General features: G+C 67.1%; 1 protein-coding gene across 4 annotated transcripts; it reads right to left on the bottom strand.

Annotated features, from left to right (window-relative positions):
- Window positions 1-1064: 1064 nt before the first annotated feature.
- CTBP1 (C-terminal binding protein 1) lies at window positions 1065-24381 on the bottom strand. 4 transcript variants are annotated; one of them, XM_068974933.1, is made up of 10 exons: window positions 24318-24358; window positions 17075-17267; window positions 15768-15922; window positions 7793-7937; window positions 6112-6318; window positions 4404-4618; window positions 3444-3574; window positions 2776-2903; window positions 2143-2260; window positions 1065-1952 (listed from the first exon to the last, which is right to left on the bottom strand). In XM_068974933.1, exons 2-10 carry the CDS (start codon window positions 17079-17081, stop codon window positions 1766-1768), a joined length of 1293 nt encoding a protein of 430 aa, XP_068831034.1. In that variant the 5' UTR covers window positions 17082-17267; window positions 24318-24358; the 3' UTR covers window positions 1065-1765. The 4 variants fall into 4 exon arrangements, with proteins under 4 accessions (XP_068831034.1, XP_068831031.1, XP_068831032.1 ...); XM_068974930.1 differs by lacking the exon at window positions 17075-17267 and having other exon boundaries at window positions 24318-24381; XM_068974931.1 differs by lacking the exon at window positions 17075-17267 and having other exon boundaries at window positions 1065-1949; window positions 24318-24381.
- Between the last annotated feature and the right edge of the window lie 589 nt (window positions 24382-24970).

The raw sequence follows: 24970 nt of genomic DNA, 5'->3' as shown, positions 1-24970 counted from the left end.
GCTCCATGGCTGGGGAGAGAGGCCTGGGCCTGAGGGCAAAGGCACCCACCTCACACGGTCACCCTCCAACCCATGGAGGGTCCTGAGGTCAGGTGGTCTCTACAGGGCCCACCCCCTTCCTGGGGGAGACCTGGGGGCTGGTCCCCATAAGCAGTCTCACCTGGGCTCACCTCACCCCACCCGGGCTCACGGTGTAGGGTCACCCCACCCGGGGTCATGGTGTGGGAGTCACCCCAGCTCAGCTCAGGACATATGAGTCACCCCAGCTGAGCTCTCAGGGCACCAGTCCCTCGCTTGGCTCACTCCTTCAGATGAGGCTGGACTGTCTCTTTTTCCCCTAAGGATTTGGAAAGTTAATCTCAACGTGATTGGAAAGAGCACCTCCTTTTTGTCCTCTCAAGTCAATAGGAAATCAGTGGGTTTTTTCTGCTTAAGTATTTTTTAGAACTAAGGTTTGAAGCCATTTGTAATTTCCTTTGATAAAGTTTTTTAAGTCTAATTTCTTAGAAAGTTATAGAGCAATTCAGATCTTTTACTTCGTGTTGGTTTAGCAAGCGTTCTCTCTTAGATTCTCATCAGCAAGTTCTCATCCCGTTCTCTGTGATTTGATGGACACTGGGAACTGTTCGGCAACCTCCTCGAGTCCTGATCCTGGCTGTAGCTGTCTCGTTCTCTTCCTTTACCTGAAGGGAACAACTTTACCAACGTCATTTTCTAAAGTCTGTACTAAGCCTCTCAGTGTTCTCCTAAGCCTCCGCTCCAGCAGTGGCAGTCACCCCAGGTACCGCCCTGCTTGCGTGACGTGCACTTCCACCGAGGCTCAGGACCCCCAGGAGAAAGCAGGCAGCACTGAGCAGAGAGCAGTGAGGACCCCCAGGTTCCAGCGAGGACACAAAGGGCGGGCAGCTCCGGAAGCCAGAGGAAGGGGAGCCCAGCACGGACCCCCAGAGCTGCCCGGCCAGCTCCGAGGCCGCTGGCGCTGGCCAAGAAGAGGACTGGCCTCACCAGTGTGCCCGTGAGACAAAGCCGCTAAAAGAGAGGCTGGGCGTGCTGGCTCTTTCTGGGACTTTTATTTCTTTAAAATAATTCATACAAATGGTTACGGTCACAAACATGATTTTAACCAAAATATTGCTAGCCTACCACATCAGCAGGACGGCACCGCGGGCCGGGCGCTGCACCCGCGGCTGGAGGGAGGCCTCGCGCTCCCACCCGGCTGCCTCGCGATGCCGTCTTCGTTGGAAACAAGGGGTTCATGCCAAAGTTAGGAAAGACAGCCTTGGTTCTGTTTTTCTAAATTATTCTAAAAATAAGACAAGCAGGTAGAAAAAACAATGCGCTGTGTGGCGTAAAAAGAAACCGGGAGGGTCACTGTCCTGAGAAGTCTGCCAGCCGCCTGTGCGGGGCGCTCCACACGCAGGAGGGGCGGCCGCGAGCAGCGCCGCGGCCGCCCGGCCCTCCTGCCCACAGCGAGCGAACACACCTGCGATGTTCTGGAGACTGTACACAGACGAGGACGTTCAGGGAGAGCGCACTACTAACTGCTGCTGCTTAACGAGGACGCGGAGGACGCGGAGGACGCGGGGCGCCGGGCGCAGGGCGCGGCCGGCCCTCGGGACGGGGCAACTACAGTCGACGCGGGCAGCGGCGCCAGCTCAGCCCCGGCGCCCGGCCAGCCTCCGGAGACCCGGCCACCGCAGGCACCGCGTCTGCACACACCCGTCCAGGGCTCGGCCGGCGCCCCGGCTGCGGAGCTCCGCCCTGGCTACAACTGGTCGCTCGCGTGGTCTCTATCCGCCTCGGGCTTGACGGTTTGGCCGGGAGAAGGAGCGTGGGGAGGGTGGGAGACGGGGGGCAGGCCGTGGGACAGGGACATCGCGCTGGGGACGATGCCCTCCACGGCGGCCGGGATGCCGCTGGGAGCCACGCCCACCACGCCCGGGGGGTACCTGCTGGGGGAGGAGGCGGCGCATGAGCCCGGGGGGTGCCCCGTCCAGTCCCGCCCCGCTCCGTGCAGCCGAGACCCAGGACGGCGCCCCATCCACCACCCCGAAGGCTGCCGCCTGCTCGGGCGCGCGTGCCCCAGCTGCCCAGGGCCCCGGGGGCCCAGTGAGCACACGTCCGGCCCAGAGCCCCGCTCACCTGTAGGCGGCCCCATTGAGCTCGGGGTGCACCACGGCGGGGTCCACGCTGGCCCAGTGGGTGGCAGCCGCCAGGTGGTCCTTGTTGACGCAGTTCTTCAGGCTGTCAGGGATCCGGCCTGAGGAGCGCGAGGGGGGGCGGGGGGCGAAGGATGGGGCCTGCGTCCGGAAGCCGCCAGGGCCCGGTGGGGCTCTGATCGGGACGGGGCCACCCCCGCAGGCGCACAGCCCTCAGGCAGAGCGGGCCGCGCCTGTCTGGGCAGGGTCCCCCTTGAAGCTCAGGGACCCCCAGCCTCAGGCGGGCGACCTCAGCTCACTGGTGCCTGCTCAGGCCAGAGGTTTCAGAGCTGACGGGCCCGCCCAGGAAGCGTGCACACACAGACTTCGTCAAAGGTTAGGAGAAAGACACATGAGCTGACACCCCCAGGACAGTGACGGCGGGTCAGAGACGCGACGCCAAGAACCCCTGCGTTCAGGGTCTGCGGCGCGGAAACGTCAGGCCCTGCTGGGTCTTGTCTCCTTCCGCGCCCAATCTGTGCCCCGCCCCGCGCCCCGCCCCCAAGGCCCCCACAGGAGCCTGGGCCCCCCACCCCCCACCCCTGCCAGCAGACGGACGCGGCCCCACCCCGCCTACCTGTGATGGCTCGCCGGATCTCCCTGGCCGCCTCCTCACGCATCTCGATGGAGGCCTGCTCGCTGTACCAGGCCGCATGCGGGGTGCAGATCAGGTTGGGTGCGTCCTTCAAGGGGCCCTGGCTAAAGCTGCAAAGAGGTCAGAGGCTAAAGGTCAGAGCCTGACCCTGGCCACAGCCCACCCCTACTTGTCAGATCTGCCCAGCCCCTCCCTGACCACAGTGGGGAGGGTCTCAACTGGGGACACGCCCAGCCCCCTGTAGGTGATTTGAGCTCTCAGACCTGGGGCCCCTGAACACCCCTGCAGGCTCCACGGGTGAGGACCGCCCCCCAGGCCCTGCTGCCCGACAGCCTCTCGGCCGGGGCATCTATAAACAGCCACCTGCGGGCCAGCGGCCTTGGAGACTTGGCAGGGGGCCCTGGTCTCAGCCCGCCCCCTCCCCCAAGTGCAGGACCTGGGGCTGTCCTGGCCCGCAAAGCTGAGCTCCCCTCCCGCTGAGACCTGGCTTGGCCCTGGAGGAAGGTCTACCCTAGGCCAAGCTCAGGCTGCCCAAAGACATGGCCAGGAGACCGCGTGTGGGCATGGCCCCACCCCAACCAGGCCAGGCTAGCGCAGCGCAGGAGCCAGGTGGGCCCCACGCTGGGGGCCCCAGGAGCGGCGGGAGGCACCTGAAGGGCTCCGACTCATGCACGTCCAGGGCCGCGCCGCGGATCCGCCCCTCCTTCAGGGCCTGGGCCAGCGCCTTCTCGTCGACCAGGCCTCCCCGGGCCGTGTTCACCAGGAAGGCCCCTTGCCTCATCTGGGAAGGACAGACAGTGGGCCTGAAGATGCCCCCTCACTGGTTCTGTGAAGGAGGCTCCCCCTGCTCCGAGATGGGGCACTGCCTGTGACCCCGCTTTCACCGCAGGGCTCTTCCCTGGTAGGCTCCTGTCTGTCCAGGTCTCATTGGTTCTCACGGATGGCACGGCCTGACCAACCCCCCGACCCCTGGAGGCCAGCCCAGCCTGTGGGAACAGTGTCCGGCCTCACCCTCCACAGGGCTGGGGGCGTGGGGCAGACAACAGTCACGGCTCCACGTGTGCACACAAGAATGTGCAGGCACTCCCATGCACACACGTGTGCACACACAGAAGTATATGTAACCACATGTGCGTGTGTCCTCATGTGTGTGAAAGTCGCTCGGTCGTGTCTGACTCTTTGCGACCCCATGGACTGTATAGTCCATGGAATTCTCCAGACCAGAATACTGGAGTGGGTAGCCTTTCCCTTCTCCAGGGGATCTTTCCAACCCAGGGACCAGGTCTCCCGCATTGCAGGTAGATTCTTTACCAGCTGAGCCACAAGGGAAGCCCAACCATGTGCCCACGTGTGTATACACGTGTGGACAGACACAAGCCTAGGAACATGGACACACACACATCTATACAACCCACGTGCACTCACGTGGAGGGCCACTGCCATCCAAACTTGCCCACACCCAGGTGTGTGCACTGCACGTGCTCACAACACAGAAGCCTGTGTACACCCAGTCACTTGAAAGGCCCGGGACCCAGGAGGGGCCCAGCCCGCCCCGCCCCGCCCCCAGCCCCGCCCCCGGCCCCGCCCCCGCCCGTCCCCCGGGCGCAGACCTGCTTGACGGTGAAGTCGTTGATGAGGTGGTGGTTGTGCTCGTTGAGGCCGCAGTGCAGGGTCACGCAGTCGCTGTGGAAGAGCAGGTCCTGCAGCGTGCTGACCCGCTGCAGCCCCAGCGCTCGCTCTGTGCCGTCCGCCAGGTAGGGGTCGTAGAAGAGCACGTTGAAGCCGAAAGCCTTGGCCCGCAGTGCCACCGCCTGCCCCACACGCCCTAGGGGGAGACGGGCGTCACCCCGTGCGCTTGACCCCAGAGGCCAGGCAGTGGGCGCGTGGGAAACGAGGCTTCAGGGAGAAGGGCCGGGGCCCCGGGAGCACGGGCACCCAGCAGTCCAGCGGACCTGCCACAGGCGGTGCTGCAGTGGCTGGAGCAGCCACGGGCTCTGTGGGCGGGTGATGCAGGCCAGGAGCCCCCACTCGGCCACTGCACTGCGGCACCCGGCTCCTCAAACCCAGGGAAGCCCAAAGAGGGCTTCCGTTTTTACGAACAAATGTGGAAAGTGGAACTGTGTGTCCGGCAGCTGCCCCTGCACGGGTCTTGGGTCCCCGGGAGCTGCACGCCAGCGCCTCAGTGTGGAGCCACCCCGGCTGCGACCCTGGGCTCTGCAAGCGGCACAGGCACCGAGACCCCCGCTTCAGCTCATGCCACCGGGGCCACCGCTCTGCTTTCAGGCCAAGGGAACCGGAACACAGGCTCTGGGGGTCCCTAGAGGGGCGCGGGGAGGGCCGGAGCACCCAGCCAGGGCCTGACCTCCAAGGACAACCAGGAGCCGGTTAGGATGCGGCCTCCAGGGCCTGACCACCCAGCAATGTCTGCACCAGCACTGCCTAGATGGGATGTGGCCCCAAACCCACCCGCCAGGAACATAACCCCGCACCCCTTCCTCCTCCTCCACACCGAGCGGGCCCACCGGCCCCACTCTGGCTGGTTCCGGGCACAGGGGCCCCGTTGCTGAGTGTAGGGTGCTTGCACGGCTATGGGGCTCTGACCAGCCCAGTGTCTGTGTGAGCAGTCCAGCAGGACAGCAAGTCACATCAGGGGTGGGCTCTCCCCACGTCTTCAGACGCCCGTGGTCCTGACCTAACGCAGGTGCGTCTCTGCCCTGCAGCTCCCCACGGCTGCACATCGGGGGCCTCTGCCGTGGAGAACCCTGGGGATCACAGATGGGGGCACAGGAGGTACGCCCCCAGGCAGGGCAGGCTGCTCCGTCCACACTCTCCCTCCCCCGCTTCCTCAGCCCCCGAGGCCCGACCCCCTCGTCCCTCTGCCCCAGCACGCCTCTGCTCCCTGGTCTGCTACCTGGGTCCAGGGCGCTGGCCAGGAGGGCACGAGAGCAAGCGAGGGGGGCAGCGAGCAGCCTCCCTCCACCCCGGACAGGACTCAGGGCAGCCCCCTCGCCCCCACCTCACAGCCCTGAGCATTCGGCAGGTTGAGCGGGCATGAGCGTGGACGCCCACAGGCCACGCATGACCCCGGCCACAGGGTACGCACAACCCCACCCACAGAGCAGATGTGACTCCGCCCCTGAGGGCACTTAGCACCCGGGTGGGCGTGTGGCCCCGCCTGCTGCTCCTGGGGCAGCTAAGAGACCCAGCCACCCAGCGCTGCTCCGTGGCTGGACAGCCATCCCAGGCCAGGGACCTGCCAACAGCCCGGCCCAGCCGGCCTCTCCGTCCACAGGCGGCTGCGGGCAGAGGCCAGCGCACCTAGTCCGATGACGCCCAGGGTCTCGCCGCGGATCCTGGCGGCCCCGGAGGCCACCTCCCGGATCTGCTCGACGCTCTGGACGCGCGTGCCCTCCCGCAGCGCCTGGTGCAGCCACGCGGTCCTGCGGTACAGGTTGAGAATGTGGCACACGGTGGAGTCGGCGGTCTCCTCCACGGACGCGGCCGGCACGTTGCAGACGGCAATTCCTGGAGATGCAAGGCACGCGGGGCGGTCACTGGGATGGTCTCGGGTGTCACCTGGGACAGGCCCAGGGACACGTCCTGGCCTGAAGGTCGAAGATCAAGGCAGGTTACCTGCCCCTGCCCTGGACCCCCAGCCACTGGGCCTTCCTGGAATGGGTCTCAGCCAGGCCACTCTTCCCCAAGCAGCGGCCTCCCCTGCTCCTCCCCCCGCCGCCTCTCAGCATAAGGGAGGACGCAGGAGGGGGCGGGGTGGTGGTGGGGGGCAGTGCACAGAAAACTGAGCAGGAGGAGCTGGAGTCCCCATCAGACTCGGAAAGAAGGCGACGCCCAACAGAGACCAGGCCCTGCAGGGCTTCAGACATCCCTGCAAGAAGGATGCAGCCCCAGCTGGTGAAATTGAAAGGCAGAGAGGACCAGCTCCGTCAGCAGGCACGAGGCCCAGGGACACACCAGCTCAGAAAGCACACAGCCTGCCAGGCGGCAGTGGGGTGGATGCTGCGCGGGGACGGGAGAGGGCGGGGGGAGCGCCGGGGGGTCGGGGGACGGGGCGGGGGGGGTGGATGCTGGGGGGACGGGGGACAGGGTGGTGGGTGCTCTGTGGGGACGGGGGATGGGGGTGTGGGCACCAGGGGCATGGAAGATGGGGGGGTGGGCGCTGTGAGGACGGGAGATGGGGGGTGGGTGCTGGGGGGGGGCGGGCGCTCTATGGGGACGGGGGATGGGGGTGTGGGCGCCGGGGGGATGGGAGACGGGGCGGGGGGGTGGATGCTGGGGGGACAGAAGATGGGGAGGTGGGGGCTCCGTGGAGATGGGGGGTGGGCACCGGGGGGACAGAGCTCAGCGGGCACAGGCAGGGTGGACGGAGACGCATGGCTGCTGACGGTGCAAGTGGCTCTCTCTGCAGTTCTGAGCCGTCAGGTACCAGGTGCCGTGGCTGAGTGAGTCCCAGCCTCCCGCAAGGCGGTGACCGACTCAAAGGAAATGGAGAGGCCGCGGCCAAGCAGCACTGCAGGCAGGAACTTCCCGACAGAGCCCGAGGAAGTCTGTTCACAGGCACGAGGCACACACGTGTGCTCGAGCGTGCGGGCGCACAAGCACACGCATACCCCCATACGCACACCAGCGTGTACACGCTCCCGGGTGTCCTGACTCACAGCAGAAGCTTCCTTTCCGGCCCATCTAGTGAACAGGGCCGTGAGAACCCTGGCACAGGCGTGCTGGCCGCCCCTGGACAAAGGCCCCTGCCTGGGTCCCCAGGAGGTTCCGCAGGAGGGCAGGTGCGCTGCCGGAAGCCCAGGCCTCCTGAGGGACGGTGCCGCCAGCCCGCACCTGCCAGAGGGGAGCTGACGCGGGGCCCACATGCGGAGAGCTGCGTGGACCCTGGCCCCCAGGCCCCCTCCGCGCGGTGGACCGAAAGCAGCGAGGCCATGCCCAGGGCAACGGGCAGGGCTGCGGGGTAGGGTCCTGAGCGGCCTACCTAGGTCCCCGGCCGACTTGATGTCAATGTTGTCGAAGCCGCTGCCGATGCGCACGATTATCCGCAGAGCCTTGAACTTCTCCAGGTCCTCCCTGGTCAGCGTGATGGTGTGGTACATCAGCGCGCCCACGGCCTCGTTCAGGACCTGCAGCGAGGGCAGCGTGCTGACTGGCGCTGCCCCGAGCAGCCTGCGCCCCCATGGGCACAGCAGGCTGGCTAGGTGGGAGGCCGCCCGGTCCCCGCGCGAGCACCTGCCGTGACCCGAGGGTGACAGCGACCCAGCAGACACGCCAAGGACACCTGCCGGGTCGACAGAGAGGACGGGGCTAGCCTGACTGACACAGGGAAGTGGGGAGGGGGCTGCCCTCTCCCTGGGCACTGGATGCCCCAACAGATGGAAAACAAGGGCACTGGGAGGACCCGAGACCCCCAGAACCACCGATGGCGGGGAGCCATGCCGCCATGCACGACCCGCTCCCAGAAGAGGAGCCGCCACGGGTCAGGGCACACGGCACCCTTTCACACCGGGAGGGGCAGATGTGGTCACCCCTCACCGTCACTGTGCGGGCCGCTCCCCCAGGAAGGGTCAGGGAGCGGCTGCAGCCCGAGGCCTCTGTCCTGGGCACCGCGGACCTTGGGGGTGGCCTCCCCTGGCCCCACACTGGGAGGGGCATCAAGCGCGGGCACAGGTTTTATGTGCGCTTAGCCAAGAGGCTGGCCTGGCCAGTGCAGACCCTGCGGGGGGCCTGCCAGCTCGGCCTCTACCCCGCGGAGCGTGGCCGGGGCATCACCCCACCCACGGGGGCTCACGATGCCTGCGGGGACAGGGCGTGCATGTCTCAGCAGGGCCGCCCCAGGTGAGGCCCACGTGAGCAGACAGCTGCCAGGGTCTCCCGAGAGCCTGGCGCACAGTCCTCCCCACCCGAGGGGTCTGCTCGCGCTGCGCCACAGCAAAGCCCCTGCCTGCACGCGCGCACAGCCCCACCCACCCCGCCGCTAGCTGAACCCAACGTGCTGCCAGCACCCGGCCACCAGCGGGACGTGCCTGGCTGGGGGCGGGGGGCCACAGCCCAGGGCCAGGAAGGAGGGTCCGCTCCGGATGTGCTCTGAACAGCCAGGGACCTACCAGGTCTCTCTCTGGACCCGAGGGCGGGGCCCCAGAACTGGGCCACCTGGACCCAATGCATCACAGACTCCAGGACCTGCCGCAGCTGGGGACTCGGTTCATCCCTCCCTAATGGGCCGGTATAATCCACAACATCTCAGAGGCCATGGGGAGCCCGTGGAAGCCCAGCCACAGCTGGGGACCCAGTTTATCCCTCCCTAACGGGCTGGTACAATTCGTGACGTCTCAGAGGCCATGGGGTGCCCACGGGACCTGTCGGCCACCCTCCCCTCTCCGGACGGAGCGCCCCGTGCTGACCCGGGGTCCCCGGGAGGGTGGAGGCTGCTGGACTCCCAGGGCCGCAAGGGGCTGAGGCAGCGGCCAGCCTGCAGCGCACGCAGCGAGTGCAGGGTGTGGGCGCTGAGGGGGGACCCTGGGCAGGAGCCAGCAGCCTGTCAGACGGCCAACGGCCCCGGGCTCATCTCTCCTATGATCACGGGGCCTCCAATGGAGCCAGACATAGGGCCCCCAGAATGCAGCTTCCTCGAGGCTGGCGCGGCCTTCCTTCTCGTCCTCCTGGCCGAGGGGGCCCAGAGGACACAGCACAGGGGAGAAAGGTCCAAGGCAGAAACGGCCGTCAGCACGGCAGAGGCCTGGGGCCTGGTCCTACAGGGGTGGACAGCCTGGCTCGGGCCCTCCCTGCTCAGAGGACCCAGGGATCCCAGCCCCTGGCACACGAGTGGGCCAGGGGGACCACGCCGAGTCCTGACAGCCGCCCCGGCCTCCTAGGAAGGGGTCAGACGCAGGCCTGGTGAGGGCGGTGTCAGGCAGCGGGTGGGCATCAGAGGCAGAGGGATCACGGGGGCACGCGGGTGGGCAGGGGCACAGGGCAGGGCACATGGCGGGGGCGCGTTGGGTGGTGGGGCAGGAGGCTCAGCCGGCAGGTCCCTGGGAAGGCCCTTCCGGCCACCCCACGCCGTGTGGCCGGGGCTGTGAGGAGGCCCCCAAGGCTGGGGGCGGGCTGCGTGTGGGCAGAGGTCAGCGCCCACTGTGGGTGCGCAGGCAGGCGCTGGAACCGGAGAGGCGGACACGTGGCTGCCAGCATCGGGAGGGGAGGTCCCGCATGAAGCCTGGTCTGGCCTGGACAGCGGGATGAGGGGGGTGTGTGTCCAGGGGCGGGCTGAGGCAGGTGGGATGGGAAGGAGTCCTCGAGCGTCCTGGGCCGCGAGGCAGCAGGCGTGGCCCGGGGCCGTCTGGAAGGTTCTAAAGCTGGGAGACTGTGCGGCTCCCAGTGTGTCCACTGGTCTCCCTGAGGTGAGCGGGCAGTTCCCCACAAACCTTTTCAGGCTCCGGCCCTGCTGCTACCACCCCACGCACATCTGCCCATCAGCACTACCCACCCAACACCTGGCGATCCCAACCTCATGTGAGGCGCACGCCAGTGGGCACCATGATTTTAGCTTTAACTTTAGACAGCATATTATAAAGCAGAGACATTAGTTTGCTGACAAAGGTCCGTCTAGTCAAGGCTATGGTTTTTCCAGTAGTCATGTATGGATGTGAGAGCTGACTATAAGAAAGCTGAGTGCCAAAGAATTGACGCTTTTGAACTGTGGTGTTGGAAGAGACTCTTGAGAGTCCCTTGGACTGCAAGGAGATCCAACCAGTCCATCCTAAAGGAGATCAGTCCTGAATATTCATTGGAAGGACTGATGCTGAAGCTGAAACTCCAATCCTTTGATCACCTGATGAGAAGAGCTGACTCATTGGAAAAGACCCTGATGCTGGGAAAGATTGAAGGCAGGAGAAGGGGACGTCAGAGGATGAGATGGTTGGATGGCATCACCGACTCAATGGACATGAGCCTGAGTAAACTCCAGGAGTTGGCGATGGACAGGGAGGCCTGGCGTGCTCCAGTCCATGGGGTCATGAGTCAGACGTGACTGAACTGAACCGATCTGAACTTCTGGTGTGGCTCACCCACATACGGTTCTGGGTAAATCCCTTTTTCCACGCCTGGTCCTTTTTCTACCGAGCATCCCTGGGACCGGTACTAGGTGCAGCGTTCTCAGAGGGGAGCCCGGACGCCTCCCAGGGCAGTCCTGCGGTCCATCAACCTCAGGGTGAGCCCACCGCAGGGCCACTGCACCACGCCCAGGCCCTGGGCCCCACTCCTGTTGGTTCCTCGTGACCCTTTTCCTGGTTGCAAAGTGGCCGCAGCACCCCCAGTATGCCATCAACCTCCCAGGGTCCACTCCCACCAAACTCCACCTGCTGTGTGACCAGCTTGTCAGCGACTCAATGCTCTCAAATCCACAGGGCTAACAGCCTGCCTGGCCAGGCACTGGGAACAGCGGGGCCTGAGGGGTGCCCGCCAGGCACCAGCCCAGGGGTGGGTCAGGGCATGGCTGGGGGGCTGGGCACCTCCTCACCTCGAGGCTCCCCTCCCAGCATCTCGCACACACACACACACACAGACATGCATGCATGCACACACATGCATGCAGACACACACATGGACACCTGCACACACACACACATATACAGATACCTGCACACAAAACACATGTGCACACACGTGTATACACAGACGCACACACACACGGACACCTGCACACAGAAGCACATATGCACACGCACATGTGCACAGACACATGCAGAAACACGCACACGTGTACACATACACACGGACACCTGCACACAAATACACGCGCGCGTGCACACACGCGCGGGTGTGCACAAACCCTCAGTGAGGCCCAGGGCTGACATTCCCAGATGGCCCCAGGGGTTTCCGGATGACGGCCCAGGTGGAAGGGCGGTGGGCTGAAGACTGCAGCCCAGATGCTCGGGGGCCTGCTGGAGCACCGCCAGACGGGCACGCGGGGGCCCGGCTCCCCGGGTGTCCATGAGCCCCCGGGGTGGGGCCGGGTCACCCACTCCTGCAGGCTGCTGGGCCGGGTCCACGCCCTGCCCTCGTTCACCTTCCGCTGGGGCTGTTGTTCCTGCCCACCGAGGGGCCTGTGTGCTGCGAACCCCCAGCTGGTGCGCGCACTGCAGGTACCCCCCATCACCCGCCTCTTCCCCGTCCTACATGATCTGTTTCGTGGGGAGACCGCTGGGCTGCCTCACAGCCAGACGGTCCCTCCTTCCCACACAGGACCTGCAGAGCTGCCGCGCTTGGTTTGTCGGGGGCAAAGGAGGGGGACGGCCCCTGCGGACGCTCCTCACTCCCGGGTGTGGCGCGTGCACAGGGCGCTGACCAGTGTCCCTCAGGTGCCCTGAGCAGGCCCCCACTGGCACAACTTGCTCTGAGTTCCCCTGCGCTTTACATCTGTCTCACCCAGCCTCGGCACGTCCCTGCTGGGACTCCGCTGAACAGGAGCCCCACGACCCTTCCCTGAGCGTGCCCGTCTTTCCCAGCTGGCCTGGCCCTCGACAGGACCCCAGGTTTTCCTCTTCCACGGCCACCTCCACCTTGTAGGGGCCTGACTTTCCTCCAAGAGCTTCAGAGGGAGCGGCCAAGGGGCGAGACACCCCCTCAGGGTCTGCGTGCTGGGGAGCAGGGAGCAATCCTAGCTGAAACCCTTCTCCCAGGGGCTGTGCACCCGCCTGGGGCCACTTTGATTCCTGTCCCCCACCCTGGCGCTGGTGAAGTCTGAACCCTGAACCAGGGCCTCCGAGGGCCCCTGCCACTTGTCCTGGGCTCGTGGTGGGAACATGGGAGCCTCCTTTCAGCTCTGAAGTTTCTCTCACGTTGTGGTGAAAATGCCCAATATCCAACCAGCTATGAAGACGAGCTGGTGTTTCCCCAGTGCCTGCAGCCAGGTGGTCTAGGGACCGTGTCAGCTCCACAGCCATCGGGGTCCTGGGCTTCTGTCTTGCTGCCCCGCTGTCCCCAGGCTCCGTGTAGCTTCCCCTCAAGGTCTGGGTGGCTGCCCAGGCTCCAGCTGCCGCATCTGGTTGCCTCTGGGCTGTGCTCAACTCTTTGCCACCCCTGGGCTGTAGCTCGCCAGGCTCCTCTGTCCACAGGATCTCCCAGACAGGAGTACTGGAGTGGATGGCCGCGCCTTTCTCCAGGGGATCTTCCCAGCCCCAGCGTGAGACCAGCGTCTCGTGTGGCTCCTCTGTTGGCAGACGGACTCGGCGCCGTTGTGCCATCCAGGCTGGCAGAGAGAGGAGAGACAGCCCTGCGCTCAGGCTGCACAGCCCCCTGGTAGGACTGGGTCACCCGAGCAGCCCTGGCTCAAAGTGGGGGCGGAAGCGGGAGCCCCCGTGGGCGGCTGCACTGGGGTCCGGCACCCCAGGGAGCCTGCGTCTCTCCACGCTCCTCGTCGCTTCCACCTTCCCTCTGGGCTTCCCAGGACTATGTCTTCCAAGCTTCCTGCTAAAACTTAAATTTTTTGCTCCTGCATTTAGTTTCCAAGAGCTCCTCTAGCCCTCCTGGGACTCCTTTCTTGCTGCGTCCTGCGCGGTGTACAGTCAGGCAGCCCTCCGGCCTAAGAACAGCGGTCACACGGTCCTAATGTCTCTTCTGTCTGAAGCAGAAGGTTCTGTTCCCCGACACTTCTGCCTCTTCTCTGACAGGCGGGGCCTTGGTGTGGCTCCCATGGGTTTCAGGACGTAGAGGGCTGGCTGGGGGGGTTGCCGCCTGCCTGGAGGGGTGGGGGGTGGGCAGAGCTTGCTGCAAAGCCAAGGGCCCTGGCCCTGCCCAGGGGCCTACTGAGTAGCTTATTTGGGTTTTATAGTAACTGGCTGAAATAGTTTCGATAACTTACAATTTTAGAAGACACGTTTTATCTTAGTTTTCGAATTCGTTGGCAAAACTTGTTTTAATATTGCTTAAAATTTTTAATTTTTTTTTAATCAGCTGGTCCAGTTTTGGCTGTGCTGGGTCTCTGGTGCTGCGTGTGGGCGTTCTCTGGTGGCAGCAGACAGGCTGCTCTCCAGGTGTGGCGCGTGGAACCTTCCCGAACCAGGGGCTGAGCCTGTGTCCCCGCGCTGGCAGGCAGCTCTTCACCACTGAACCACCGGGGAAGACCTGCTCCTGATTCTTGAAAGCTTTCCCTGTACTGTCTCTCTCTCTTACCTCTACTGGTCTTTCTAAACGGATCTTTTCAGTTTGAAACAGCGTAAGACTCACAGGAAGCTGCCCACGGGTCACGTTCTATCGGAGGAGCCGCCGCCTCCACGCAGGACTGCCGTCGCCACAGAGAAACGCCGTCCTGTCAGCACGTGAACCCGGCACCTCGGCCTCCCGGTCACGGAGACGGGCCGGGGTGATGATTGGCCGCCCCTGCCGGCCAAGGCCAGAGCCCGGCTCGCTCTTCCTTCTGCTGGCCGAGCAGACGCCGTGGGCCTGGGCCCCGGGCCGAGGGCGGCTGGGCTCCGTCTGGTTCCAGCCATGAGGCACGAAGCCGCTGGGGGCTCTCAGGCAGGTTAGGGTGGCCATGGGGCTTGCTTCTCAAGGAGAAACACTGGCCGGGGGCTCGCCGGGCGGGCGGCCCGGGCCTGCTTGGCTCGGGGGCCCAACCCCCTGGGGTCCGTGCCCCCATCAGCACCGGGCTCCGCCCCCTCCGTCGGCTCTGCTCCTGGCCCGTCACCGCCCTGGGTCCCTGAGGCTCCTGCAAGAGGCTGGCTCCCGCCTCGGGCCCCCACCCGGAGCCTCTGCCCGTGCCGCTGCCTGCCCACCCTCGGGCACCCGCGTGGCCGGCGGATGCCCCGCTCTCTCACGCCAGCGCTGCTGTTCCGTCCAGATCTTCCCGACACCTTTTGTGCTCTCGGCTCCTCCTGGATTCTCAGGCTGGTTTCCACATCGTGGCTGTGGCAGCAGCTGCCCACTGGCCTTGTGGGGCCCCTGTCAACTATCTCTCTTCCACTCAGGTTCGTTTATTTTTAATTCGCTCAGTCGTGTCTGACTCTGCGCCCCCACGGACTGTGGCCCCGCAGGCTCCTCTGCCCACGGGACTCTCCAGGCAGGAACACTGGAGTGGGCTGCCATGCCCTTCTCCGGGGCTCTTCCTGGCCCAGGGATCGGGCCCGGGCCTCCCGCGTTCAGGCGGTCCCTTCCTGTCTGAGCCACAGGGACGCCCTCACTCACTTCTCCCCGCCCGAGGCCCGGCTGTCTTCGTCTGCGTGCTGGGCAGTGCAATAGCCGTGTCCTGCACGATGACTCGGGGCCCAGCCTGACAGCCTCTCCCCACAGAGAACCGTCCCCTCCCTCCTGCCAGCCTCCCAGGCACAGGGCAGGGGCCTCGATCACCAGCGTTCAAGACTGTGGGTGGTCCAGGCCAGATGTGGACACGTGAGGGCGGGTCTGACCCAGCCCAGCGCCGGGGTCCGGCGGGGCGCCATGCTCACCGGCTCACGAGGTGCCGAAGCCGCCCCGCCTCTCAGCCGCTGCTGCCAGCCCAACAGGCGTGCCAGGCCGGCAGGCGTGGCCTGGCCACAGCCTAACTTCTCCCTGCAGCGTCTGGGCCTCTCCCAACACTGCGGGCTCTCCAAAGTGCCGAGAGTTTATAAACCTTCGTCCAGCTTCCTCACCTGACTCAGGAAAAGGTGGTCTGAAGTCTAGCTGGCTGTTAGACAGAAACCAGATTAACGTACTCCCGTCCCGCGGAGCCTGGAGCTTCCGGGACTCAAGTCGTGAGAGCTGCAGCCACACGGCACAGGATCGGGGCATCGGGGCACCCCAGCAACCGCCTCCGCTGTCATCAGTGCGGGCCGGGCGGGGGCACCGCCTGCCCCCTGCCAGCACCGTCCACCGCAGCTGAGTCTGAGGTGCCACTTTCTGGGGAAGACCTGGGTACAACAGAGACGCCCCCACGCCTCCCGGCAGGCCAGGAGGCACCTGCTCCCCGCCGGCCAGCATACCTTCTCGTGGATCTCCTGTGTGGACTGCGCGTCACAGAAGGCCACGGTCGCCACGTCCTTCAGGATGGGCATCTCCACCGTGCAGTCCCGGCCGTCCAGCAGCGCCACCAAGGGCCGGGGGTGCATGGGCCCGTTCATGATCGGGGGTCGGACGCCTGCAACGACAGACCCAGACGCTCAGCTCCCTGCCGGGACCTCAGCCCACCCGCCGCGGACCTCGTGCAGCCCACCCGAGGACTTCCAGCTCTGTGCGTCCAGCCATCGGGATCTTTGTCAAAAATAAACTAAAAAAAGCCAGGGGTGGTCGGTACAGCTCACTGCCACCTGAGGGACCACTGGCGGCAGTGAAGCCCCACCACAAATCAGGGCCTTGGGGACACAGAGCCCCAGGTCCTCTGCACTGCAGCCGGCGTCAGACATGCAGGCCGGAACATGGGGGCTCACGGGCCTGCCTCACGTTTCTCTCTCAGACCAGGCTGCAGCTTCGCTGCCCCGAACCCGACAAGGGCCCAGCCGGCTGCAGCCGGAACCACCTCTGCCCACACGTCTGATGAGCAGGAAACAGCAAAGGCAACAGGGTGTTAAGACGCGGGAAGGCAGCCTGAGCCCCTCACCTCTGGAAACGAGACCCGGAAGGGCTATCAGAAACTCCCTCCTTCCTCCTGAGGCCCAGGTGCACACGGGAGGGCGAGCAGACACGCGAGGCGGCCGCTTCCACGGCCTGCATCGGACCCGGCCCTGGGCCTCCAGCAGAGCGCCAGGCCCCTCCGTCCGCGGGGGACACAGTCACTGCCGCCCTGGTCTCTCCAGCCCCCCCCCACAAGAACAGAGCGTCTCACTCGGGAACAGCACCCACGTCGGCGTGGCACACGCCCACCCACGGCTGCGTTCAGCTTCAACTTCACAAACCTCGACCCACGCAGCCCTGAGAACTACGCCCTCGGGTCCAGGGGCCTCTTAGCCAGAAGGCGCTCGTGGAGCCTTGAGTGAACCAGCCGGCGGGGCACACAGACCGGGGCCCTGACAGACACCGACCAGGGGGGCACGCGCACGGGGGCCCCGCCAGAGGACACCAACTGGCAGCGCCGGGGCAGCAGTGACCCCCGGCCACAGTGAGTCTGCAGGGAGGTCCAGAGAAGCCTGCTGCCTCCTGCAGCCTGGCCGGCACCTCCCCTGGGACCCTTTCCAGAAGCAAAGCCCAGGGCCAAGGTGAGGGCCCCTGGGGCGTCCCTGGCCTGACCCCACGTGCTCGGGGACCGGGCGGCTCTCCTCCTCGGGCAGCCTCACGTTCCCGAGCCCAAACCAACCTGCCATCGCTCAGTATGGGCGCGGCTCCCGCGACCATGAATTCAAGTGTCCAAAGCGGCTGTCTTCAGAGTCCCCCGGCAGAACCGCGGCCTGCCACTGCGTCCTCATCCCACGCCTTTACCTGTCTCGAACCAAAGCTCCCAGGCGCCCGTCCACGGCGACCACGGAAGCCCGCACGGGGTCAAAGTCTGACTAAAAATCAAACACAAGAGACACGTTAAACGCCACCAAGGGCCGACCGGACTCCTGAGCCCGGCTTCCCATGTTCTCGACCCACGGCCGCCGGGCGGGACCTGGTGTGGGGGTGACCGGCCGGGCCACGGCCACAACTCAGAGGCAAGAGGCTCACCCCGAAGGTGGCACCCACGTGCCCGGGACCCCCCAGACGCCACCCTGTGCGTGAGCTGGGAGGGGTGGAGGGTGGACGGCCCAGGGAACACGTCTGTGGGGCCCATCGCTTCCTGAGCCTGGGATGGGGCAAACAGACTGGGCTTCCATGGAGGCTGCTGGGGAGAGGCCCCCGGAATGCAGACCCCAACCTGGACACCCCCTTGCAGGCCTAGAGGCGGGGGCTCCCCAGGCCAGTGCACGCATTGGCCCCCTTGGGCAGCATCCTGCGGCCGGGGCTAGAGTTAGAGGTGGTCTTCCCCAGACAGCTCCAGGGGGAAGGACGACCCTGGTCAGTGGCTGGGCCATGATGGGGCCCTCACGCGGGTCACACGCCATCAGGGATGTGGGCTGAGGATCGGGGGCTGGGGGTGAGCACAGACCATCTTGGGGTGAGGCCACCCCCAGCACGGGGCAGACCATGGGTGCCTGCTACGGGGCAGGGGCCTCCCAAGGCCCAGGCGCCCTGTCCCCCTCACAGCGGCTGCCAGGAAAAGGGCCTGTGTACACAGAGAGCGCCAAGCAGGCCTCCTTCTCACCCTACCCTGGGCTGCACAGCTGTGTCGGACTGCAGGAGGCCAGCCCCACAGACTCCTGGGACCCGTGGACAGTGACGTCCAGAGGCCCCCTGCCCCAACTCCCATCTGCGCACAGCCTTTCTGAGGGCAGGACAACCCAGCCACGACCCACACCTTGGGTTGCCCGAAACCTTCCTCATCCGGCTCCTCCCAAGAAGTCCTGGCCAGCAGGCCAGGCTCAGGCCACAAAGCCAGAATACAGGGCAGAGGCAGCCCACTTGCAACAGCCCCTCCATCGGCAGGCTGCTCCTCTCCAGGCCCACCACTCAATGGGCGGCCAGCACCCAAGCCAATCCCATCACCAGCTCCCGTGTGGCCTGAGGGTCACCCCCACGTGGCCGTGAGGGTTGAAGCCCCCTGGCATCTGGGTCCTGCTTGCCACCTTCCACATGCCCATGAGCGGGGGTCATGATGCCTTGGGCCCCAGTCCCCACAGCGTGGACGGTAGCCCCGTCGTGAAAGGACTCGGTGCCCCAGAGCTGTGCTACCGGAGCCTCAGACACACACTAGGCTCCCTTCATACAGAGCAGCGGCGCTCCTCTCTGAAACCACAGAACGTGGGAAACCGACGTTTCCATGGTGCCAACAGCAACGCTCCTCTGCCTGAACTTCACTCCGTGAAAACCGCCCTCAACTAGTCAGACAGCAAGTGTCCCCCCAACACCGCAGACATGGCCCCGGGACAGGACGTCACCCCACCGAACCGCAGCAACCTCACTGCCAGCCCCCAGGCCTCAGCCTCTCAGGAGGCGCTCGGGGACACTGACGGGCGGGGGATGCCCGGCCAGGTGGCGAGCCGGCCGCCAGGGACGCTGGCCGCCCTTGGGGTCGCCCTGGCTCAGCAGAGCTGCCTCGGGGCCCCGGCTTCATGCCCAACAACGTATCACAACCAGGGGTGGGGGGCGTTCTGCCGAGTGCAATGGCCCCCTGGCCCACCCCTGTGCCCCGACGGGCAGGGCCAGGAGAGGGCACTCAGACAGCCCCAACTGCAGGGGCAGCAGGGGCAGGCCACAGCAGTCACCTCTGCACGGCCAAGTGGGGCTAGCCTCTGTGCGGCCCTCTGCCCACGGAGACCTGCGTGTGCAGGTGATGGGACTCCAGAGGAGTTGCAGCCGGCCTTCTGGCAGGAGGCTTCCCCCAACCTCCTCCCTAAACCCCAGAGAAACAGGAAGTGGGGGGGGGCGCCTGATGGGCCTACGTGGTCACTCACGGGTCCCCAGGCACCAGCGCCCTGCCCGCCTAGGGCTGGGCTCCGCCCCTCAAGCGAGGCCCCATGCCACGCCCTTCCGGCCCTGGTACGGCAGCCAGGACCCTGGGCTCTTGGGCCCACCGCCGGGCCACCCACTGTGAAAAGGGCCTCAAAAGGAAGCCCTGCCGTGCCGAGCAGCCAGGGACCGGCACGTCCCTCCCCACGGGGCAGGGGGTGCCCACCCTCTGTGGGCCTGGGGGCTCCAGTGCCAGTCTGGACAGGTGGAGGGCCCAGGTAGCCCAACGCACAGACTGGAGGCGCCCTCTGGCGGGCACGGCAGATGGACCCCATGAGTCTGCTCTGCGCCAGTCCCAGGGCCCTGTGGGCAGGACGGCAGGGTCCAGCGGCCAAGACTTGGGCATTCGACTGTCCAGTCGTGCTGGAGGTAACGCAAGACCATGGTCGAGAAACTTCCAGGTTAGCGCTGGGCACACTCGTGCGGTGAAAATGCTAAGCCCCGCCTGGCTTCTAGAAACAGGCACGCAGCAGCCTGTAAGTGACCTCACTGCTCAGCACACCCACGGCAGAGCCCGACTCGGGGCTGCAGGGACAGCCTGGGGGGTCGCGGTCACGCCCAGGGCGGACCAACAGTTAGCCTCAGGGCCCCGCGCCACCCCTGCCCTGCACACCCCGCCAGGCGCCTCCCGGCCTCCAGGCAAATGGCGCCCCTTTAAGGAGGGTGGAGGACGCCCGCAGGGACCGAGGCCCATGGCCAGCAGGCATGGCCCCGCGGTGGCACCCAGACACGTCCCATGCCCCCTGTGGGTGCAGGGCTGTCCTGCTGGGCCGCCGACCCCACCCTGACTGGACGAGGCTCAGGGGCTCCTGCCCTCAAGCCACCCGTCTCAGGGGAGACACGGGGGTCTGCACTCCTCCCCCCAGGGGAGCAGGGGTGGGAGTGACAGAGGGGAAGGGGTCGCAGCCAGAGGTCCCTCACCCTGCAGACTGCAGACACACCTGCCCCTCACCCTCTCCAGAAACCGGGCCCTGCCTGGAGCTGACGCACGGCTGGCTCCTTTCAAAGCAGCTCTGGGGACAGAAGCGATGGGGATCCCCTGCCCCTGGGTGACTCCAGTGACCGTGGGGAGGGCCCATCTTGGAGGCAGGTGGCTGACAGTCAGGGCACCTGCCAGGGCAGAGGCTCCGTCCCCTCAGTGACAGGGCTGCGAGGAGCAGGTGGGTCACCTCCTGACAGCCCCAGGTTCCCAGGTACCACACGCCATCCTGGTCAGCTCCAGACCCAGGGCTCTGGGAAGAGGGGGCCCTGGGCAGAGGGGCCTGGCCCCGTCCCCTCCCTCCCTGCAGCTGCTGACCCCACGGAGGTGCTGTGGGCGCTCGGGGTAGGTGTGCCGGGGGTGAGAGGAGAGGCATGGAGACAGGCACGCCTGCTGGGGGAGGGCCGCACCTGCTGGAGGGGAGGGGCCACACCTGCTGGGGGAGGGGCCGCACCTGCTGGAGGGGAGGGGCCGCACCTGCTGGGGGAGGGGCCGCACCTGCTGGGGGAGGGGCCGCACCTGCTGGGGGAGGGGCCGCACCTGCTGGGGGAGGGGCCGCACCTGCTGGGCTGCAGCCTCCCCACTAGACTCCACTCTCCTTTTCCTCCCAGTCTCGCCCCCCACCAGCCTCCCTGGTCCCCTCCTGCCCTCTCTGGTTTTGCTCAGGGATGGACACGGATGCCAGTCGACCTTTGGGGTCCTGAGACCAGGACACAAGCTCTGCCGGGCTGGGCTTCTGGGCGCACTCGGTGAGCACATGGGGAGGCAGGGACTTCTGATGACCAGCCTGACACAGGAACCACGCTGGCCCCACGGCAGAGGACAGGCTTCATGGGCAGCGTGGCCACGGGAACCAGGAGCCAATCATGGGGGCAGTGCCCAGCGTGCACGCCTGCATCCAGCGGCACAGTGAGGGGGACGCAGCGGCCGGTAAGAGAGGAAGCCCCTCTGAGGGCCGGACACAGCCCTGAGCTCCCCCGGCTCCCAGGCAAATGCTGGGAGAGAGATGACTGGACCTGCAGGGCCAAGGCGGACGTCGACGCCAGCCGCTGCCTAGTTCGGGCCCACCAGGACGGAGGGCACTGGCGAAGGCCCAGCAGGCACCCGCGTCGACACCCCTCCCAGACCCCAGGACAGGCAGATGGCGCCCTGGAGCGACACCACATAGCAGCAAGCGGGGATGGAAGGGACTAGAGGGGGCGGCTGGGGACACGGGCTGCGACTTGACAGCCGCGCTGAGGGGCGCTGCCGGCAGCGGGGAGCTGCGTGGGGGACAGACACTCTGCACCGTCTCGCGCTCACTCCCGCCCATGCCACACACCGGGCGCGCGGCCCCGCGCCCCCCCCCGCCCCCCCCCAGCCACCACGCGCCTGGGCTGTACCCTCGGGCACAGCTCCCCAGGGTGCGGCTGCTCTAGGAGAGACCGGGGCTGTGGCTGGCAGACTCCAGGGTCACCAGAGTCGCTGAGCCCCCAGACTGGTCACAGCACATCTCTCCATCTGCAGAACGCCCCGGGTTCCTGAGAGCCCGGGCCTAGGCCTCAATGCACCCGGAGCACTGGCTCAGGGGCACGCGCTGGCTCACACCGCCTGGTGCAGGGCTACGGAGCATTGCAAAGCGGACACTCCCAGAGCTCACCTCCGAACAGCCTCTGCTTCCGCTCCAGCCCCAGAACTGCCGCCTCAAACTCAAGCTCCAAACTCTGCAGCCACGAACAGGGTCCCTGACCCCACGTCCAGCCCTCCAGCCACCTCCCCGGCCCCACGGCCCCCACACTCCACCAGGCTTCCGGCCTGCACACTGCGGCTCCTGGTCACCCATCGGTCAGGATGTGCCCTTCGGCTGACTACCAGTCACAGCCCTGACACACCAAGGCCCCCTGCCCACCCCCGTGTCACTCTGTCGGAAGAGCCGGCAGCAGCCACGCCTTCTCCAGCTCACCCCCGCCCCCAGCACAGCCGTCTGAGCAGGGGTCTGGCCACACTGACAGGGCGGGTCTGGCTGTGGTGGATGCTGGGCCCCTGGGGGCAAGGCCAGGGGGCTCCCCCACGCACACAGGGCTTCAGAGCGCCCGCAGCAGGACCACCCACCAAGAGTCAGCCTCACACCGCAGTGTCCTGTCAGCTCCTCAGAAACCGAAAGGTGCCCTGCACACGTGCTAGATAAAAGCCGTGACGAGGGGCACGCGTGTCCCGAAGACTCCTCGCCAGGCGAATTCATCTCTCCCACCGTCTTCACTCGCGCCCACCTGTGTGCACATGCCCTGCTACCCTCACAACGCTCAGAGTCCCAGGAAGAACTTCACCCAAATCAAGGGACAGAGAGGGGCAGGTTCATTGTGAAACAAACTGTGGCTCTGTATGCCACCCTCTTGCCTTCCAGAGAGACAGTCTGCACAGGGACCCCGGCCCTGAGCCTTGCCCCCTGCCCCCAGGGCCTAGCACCCTCCCCATCCCCCGCCCTGCCCCTCCATCTGACAGGTGGCACCCGCTCAGTCACGTGGCCCCACTTCTCACGCTCCAGCCCCTCTACAGCCGCGGCGCAGAGAGCACAAGGCATCCACGACCGTGCACCAGGCAGGGGCTCAGCCTGGGCTCCCTGAGGGCCAGGCCTGTGCTCTTGCCTGCTGCGGCCACTCGTCCAGAGGCTCAGAGATGCCGCCCCGTGCAAGAATGGACAGGAGACGCTAACCCACAGGGCACCCACGCGTCCACACTGCTGGAGACAAGCTTTCTCCTGAGTATCTGTCTGCCTCTGCGTACATACATTTGAGAGTTGCACCCAAATGGGGATCCTGGAGAGGGAGAAGGTGCCCCCATGGGATAAGACCTGCAGACCCCACTCTGGACCCCTCGTGTGCGACCCAACTGTCCAGTCATCCAGAGAAGCGGGAGGGGTGGTATCACTCCTCGGGGCGGACTCGGAAGAAAACCAATCCCATCGCACGCCCCAACAGCGAGCCTGTCCTAACCAACCACAGAGACGAGCATCACCGGAAAGGAGGCTGCCCGCCACAGGCCGCCCTCCCGGCAAGCCCAGGGCCGGGGGGGGGGGGGGGGGGGGCCCTCCGCGGCAGGCAGGCACCGGCCAGAGGGAGCCCCGCCCGAACCCACGGCCGCTCCTGCGTCCACAGACCTCGGAGCCCGGGGCCCGGACGCGCCCCCACCGCGAGGGGGGCCCAGCCGGGGGAGCTGGGCCTGCTCGGGGGCAGTGACAGGTGGACACGGCCCAGCCCGACGGCGGCGGAGCGCGGCGGCCAGCAAAGCCCCACCGCGGGCCGCCCCCGGTCGCAGGCTCGGGGCGCCGCCCGGGCACGGAGTGTGCCTGCTCCCCACACTTGACAGAGCAAGGAGGGGACAGGGTGAGACGAACGCGGCCACAACCGTCCGGTCGCTCGGGCGGACACGGGCCCGGGACGGGTGTCACCCCCGCCGCCGCGCCCCGTCAGACGTTTCCGCAGCGGGTCGGCAGTGCACGGGGGCGCAAAGCCCCGGAAGGCCCAGCCCCAGAGGACTCGGGGCCACCGGCGCGCCCGGCCTCCCTGCGGGGCCCCGCCGGCAGGAGCCCCGCCAGCCGGGACGGCAGGGCGGACATGCCGGCAGGGCCCCCGCCTCGGGCGCGGAGTCCCGGCCGCGACGGTCCTGAGGGCCCCGCACCCCTTTGTGTCACCTGCGCGGGCGGGCGGGCGGGGCGGCGGCGCACGCGCACTCGCGCACAGCAGCCCGCGCACGCGCGCGGCGCCCACCGCGGCCCTGACCCCGGCCCCGCCCCCCGGACGCCGGCGCGCACACGTACGCAGCAGCACGCGCACGCGCACGGCGCCACCGACGGGCGGGGGAGCTGCGCACTCGCACGCAGCAGCCCGCGCATGCGCACGGCGCCCCCGGCGGCCCCGGCCCCCGGCCCCCAGCGCGCGGACGCCGGCGCGCACGCGCACTCGCACACAAAGCCCGCGCCCGCCCCGCCCGCCCCCGCGTCCCCGCCCCGCCCCGCCCCGCCCCCGCGGCCGGAAATGCGCGCGCGCGGCCTTACCGAGCGGCAGGCCCTTGTTGAGCAAGTGCGAGCTGCCCATGGAAAGGTGCGGGCGGCCGCGGGCCCCGACCAGTCCGGCGCGCTCCGCCGCGAGCCCGGCGCGTGGCGCGGCCTGGGCGCCGTCCGCCGCTCCGCCCGCTTGCCTGCGCCCGGGCGCCGCCGTGCCGAGCCGCCGCGCCGCGCCAGCAGCCGCTCCACCGGGCGGGGACAGGGCGCGCGCGCGGGCGGGGCTTCCGGCGCGGCGGCCTCCTGTTTCCAGGAGCGGGCGCCGCGCAGACCACGCGGGCGGCTGCAGGCCGCGCCCGCCCGCCCCCCGGGCCCGGCGCCCCGCCCCGCCCCGCCGGCCGCACCTGCCGGGCGCCCCGGCCTGGAGCCCGCTGAGCCCCCCGTGCACCTTCCCGCGTGCTCCCATCCCCGCACCCACGCGCCGGCCGCCGAGCGAGCGGCGTCTGCGACCCCGGGTTTTAAGGGTCCTTTGGGCTCCTTGGGGCCACGAGGTCGGCGGAGGCAGCGGCGCCGCCCCCGGAGGTTCCTCTGAGATAACCGGCCCTTGTGCTTGAGATCCGGGGACCGAGGAGGGCACAGGCCTGGGCGGGGCAGCTCCCCCGGAACCGGGGCGGTGGAAGTGGTCCCTGGGAAGCGGCCAGGTATGT

The sequence above is a fragment of the Capricornis sumatraensis genome, chromosome 7 (assembly GCF_032405125.1).
Source record: "Capricornis sumatraensis isolate serow.1 chromosome 7, serow.2, whole genome shotgun sequence".
Lineage (NCBI taxonomy): Eukaryota > Metazoa > Chordata > Mammalia > Artiodactyla > Bovidae > Capricornis > Capricornis sumatraensis.
Note: the sequence above shows the minus strand (reverse complement) of the source record. Positions and strands in the feature narration are given on the sequence as shown.

Bases quoted from the DNA above. Each gene is read 5' to 3' on its own strand.
- CTBP1 (XM_068974930.1), bottom strand. From the start codon at position 24,357: ATGGGCAGCTCGCACTTGCTCAACAAGGGCCTGCCGCTCG. The intron at 4,619-6,111 runs GTGCGCTGGCCT...GTCTCCCCCTAG, and splicing joins CCTGGGCGTCATCGGACTAG to GGCGTGTGGGGCAGGCGGTG. The intron at 1,953-2,142 runs GTGAGCGGGGCT...CTCCTCCCCCAG, and splicing joins CTCAATGGGGCCGCCTACAG to CAGGTACCCCCCGGGCGTGG.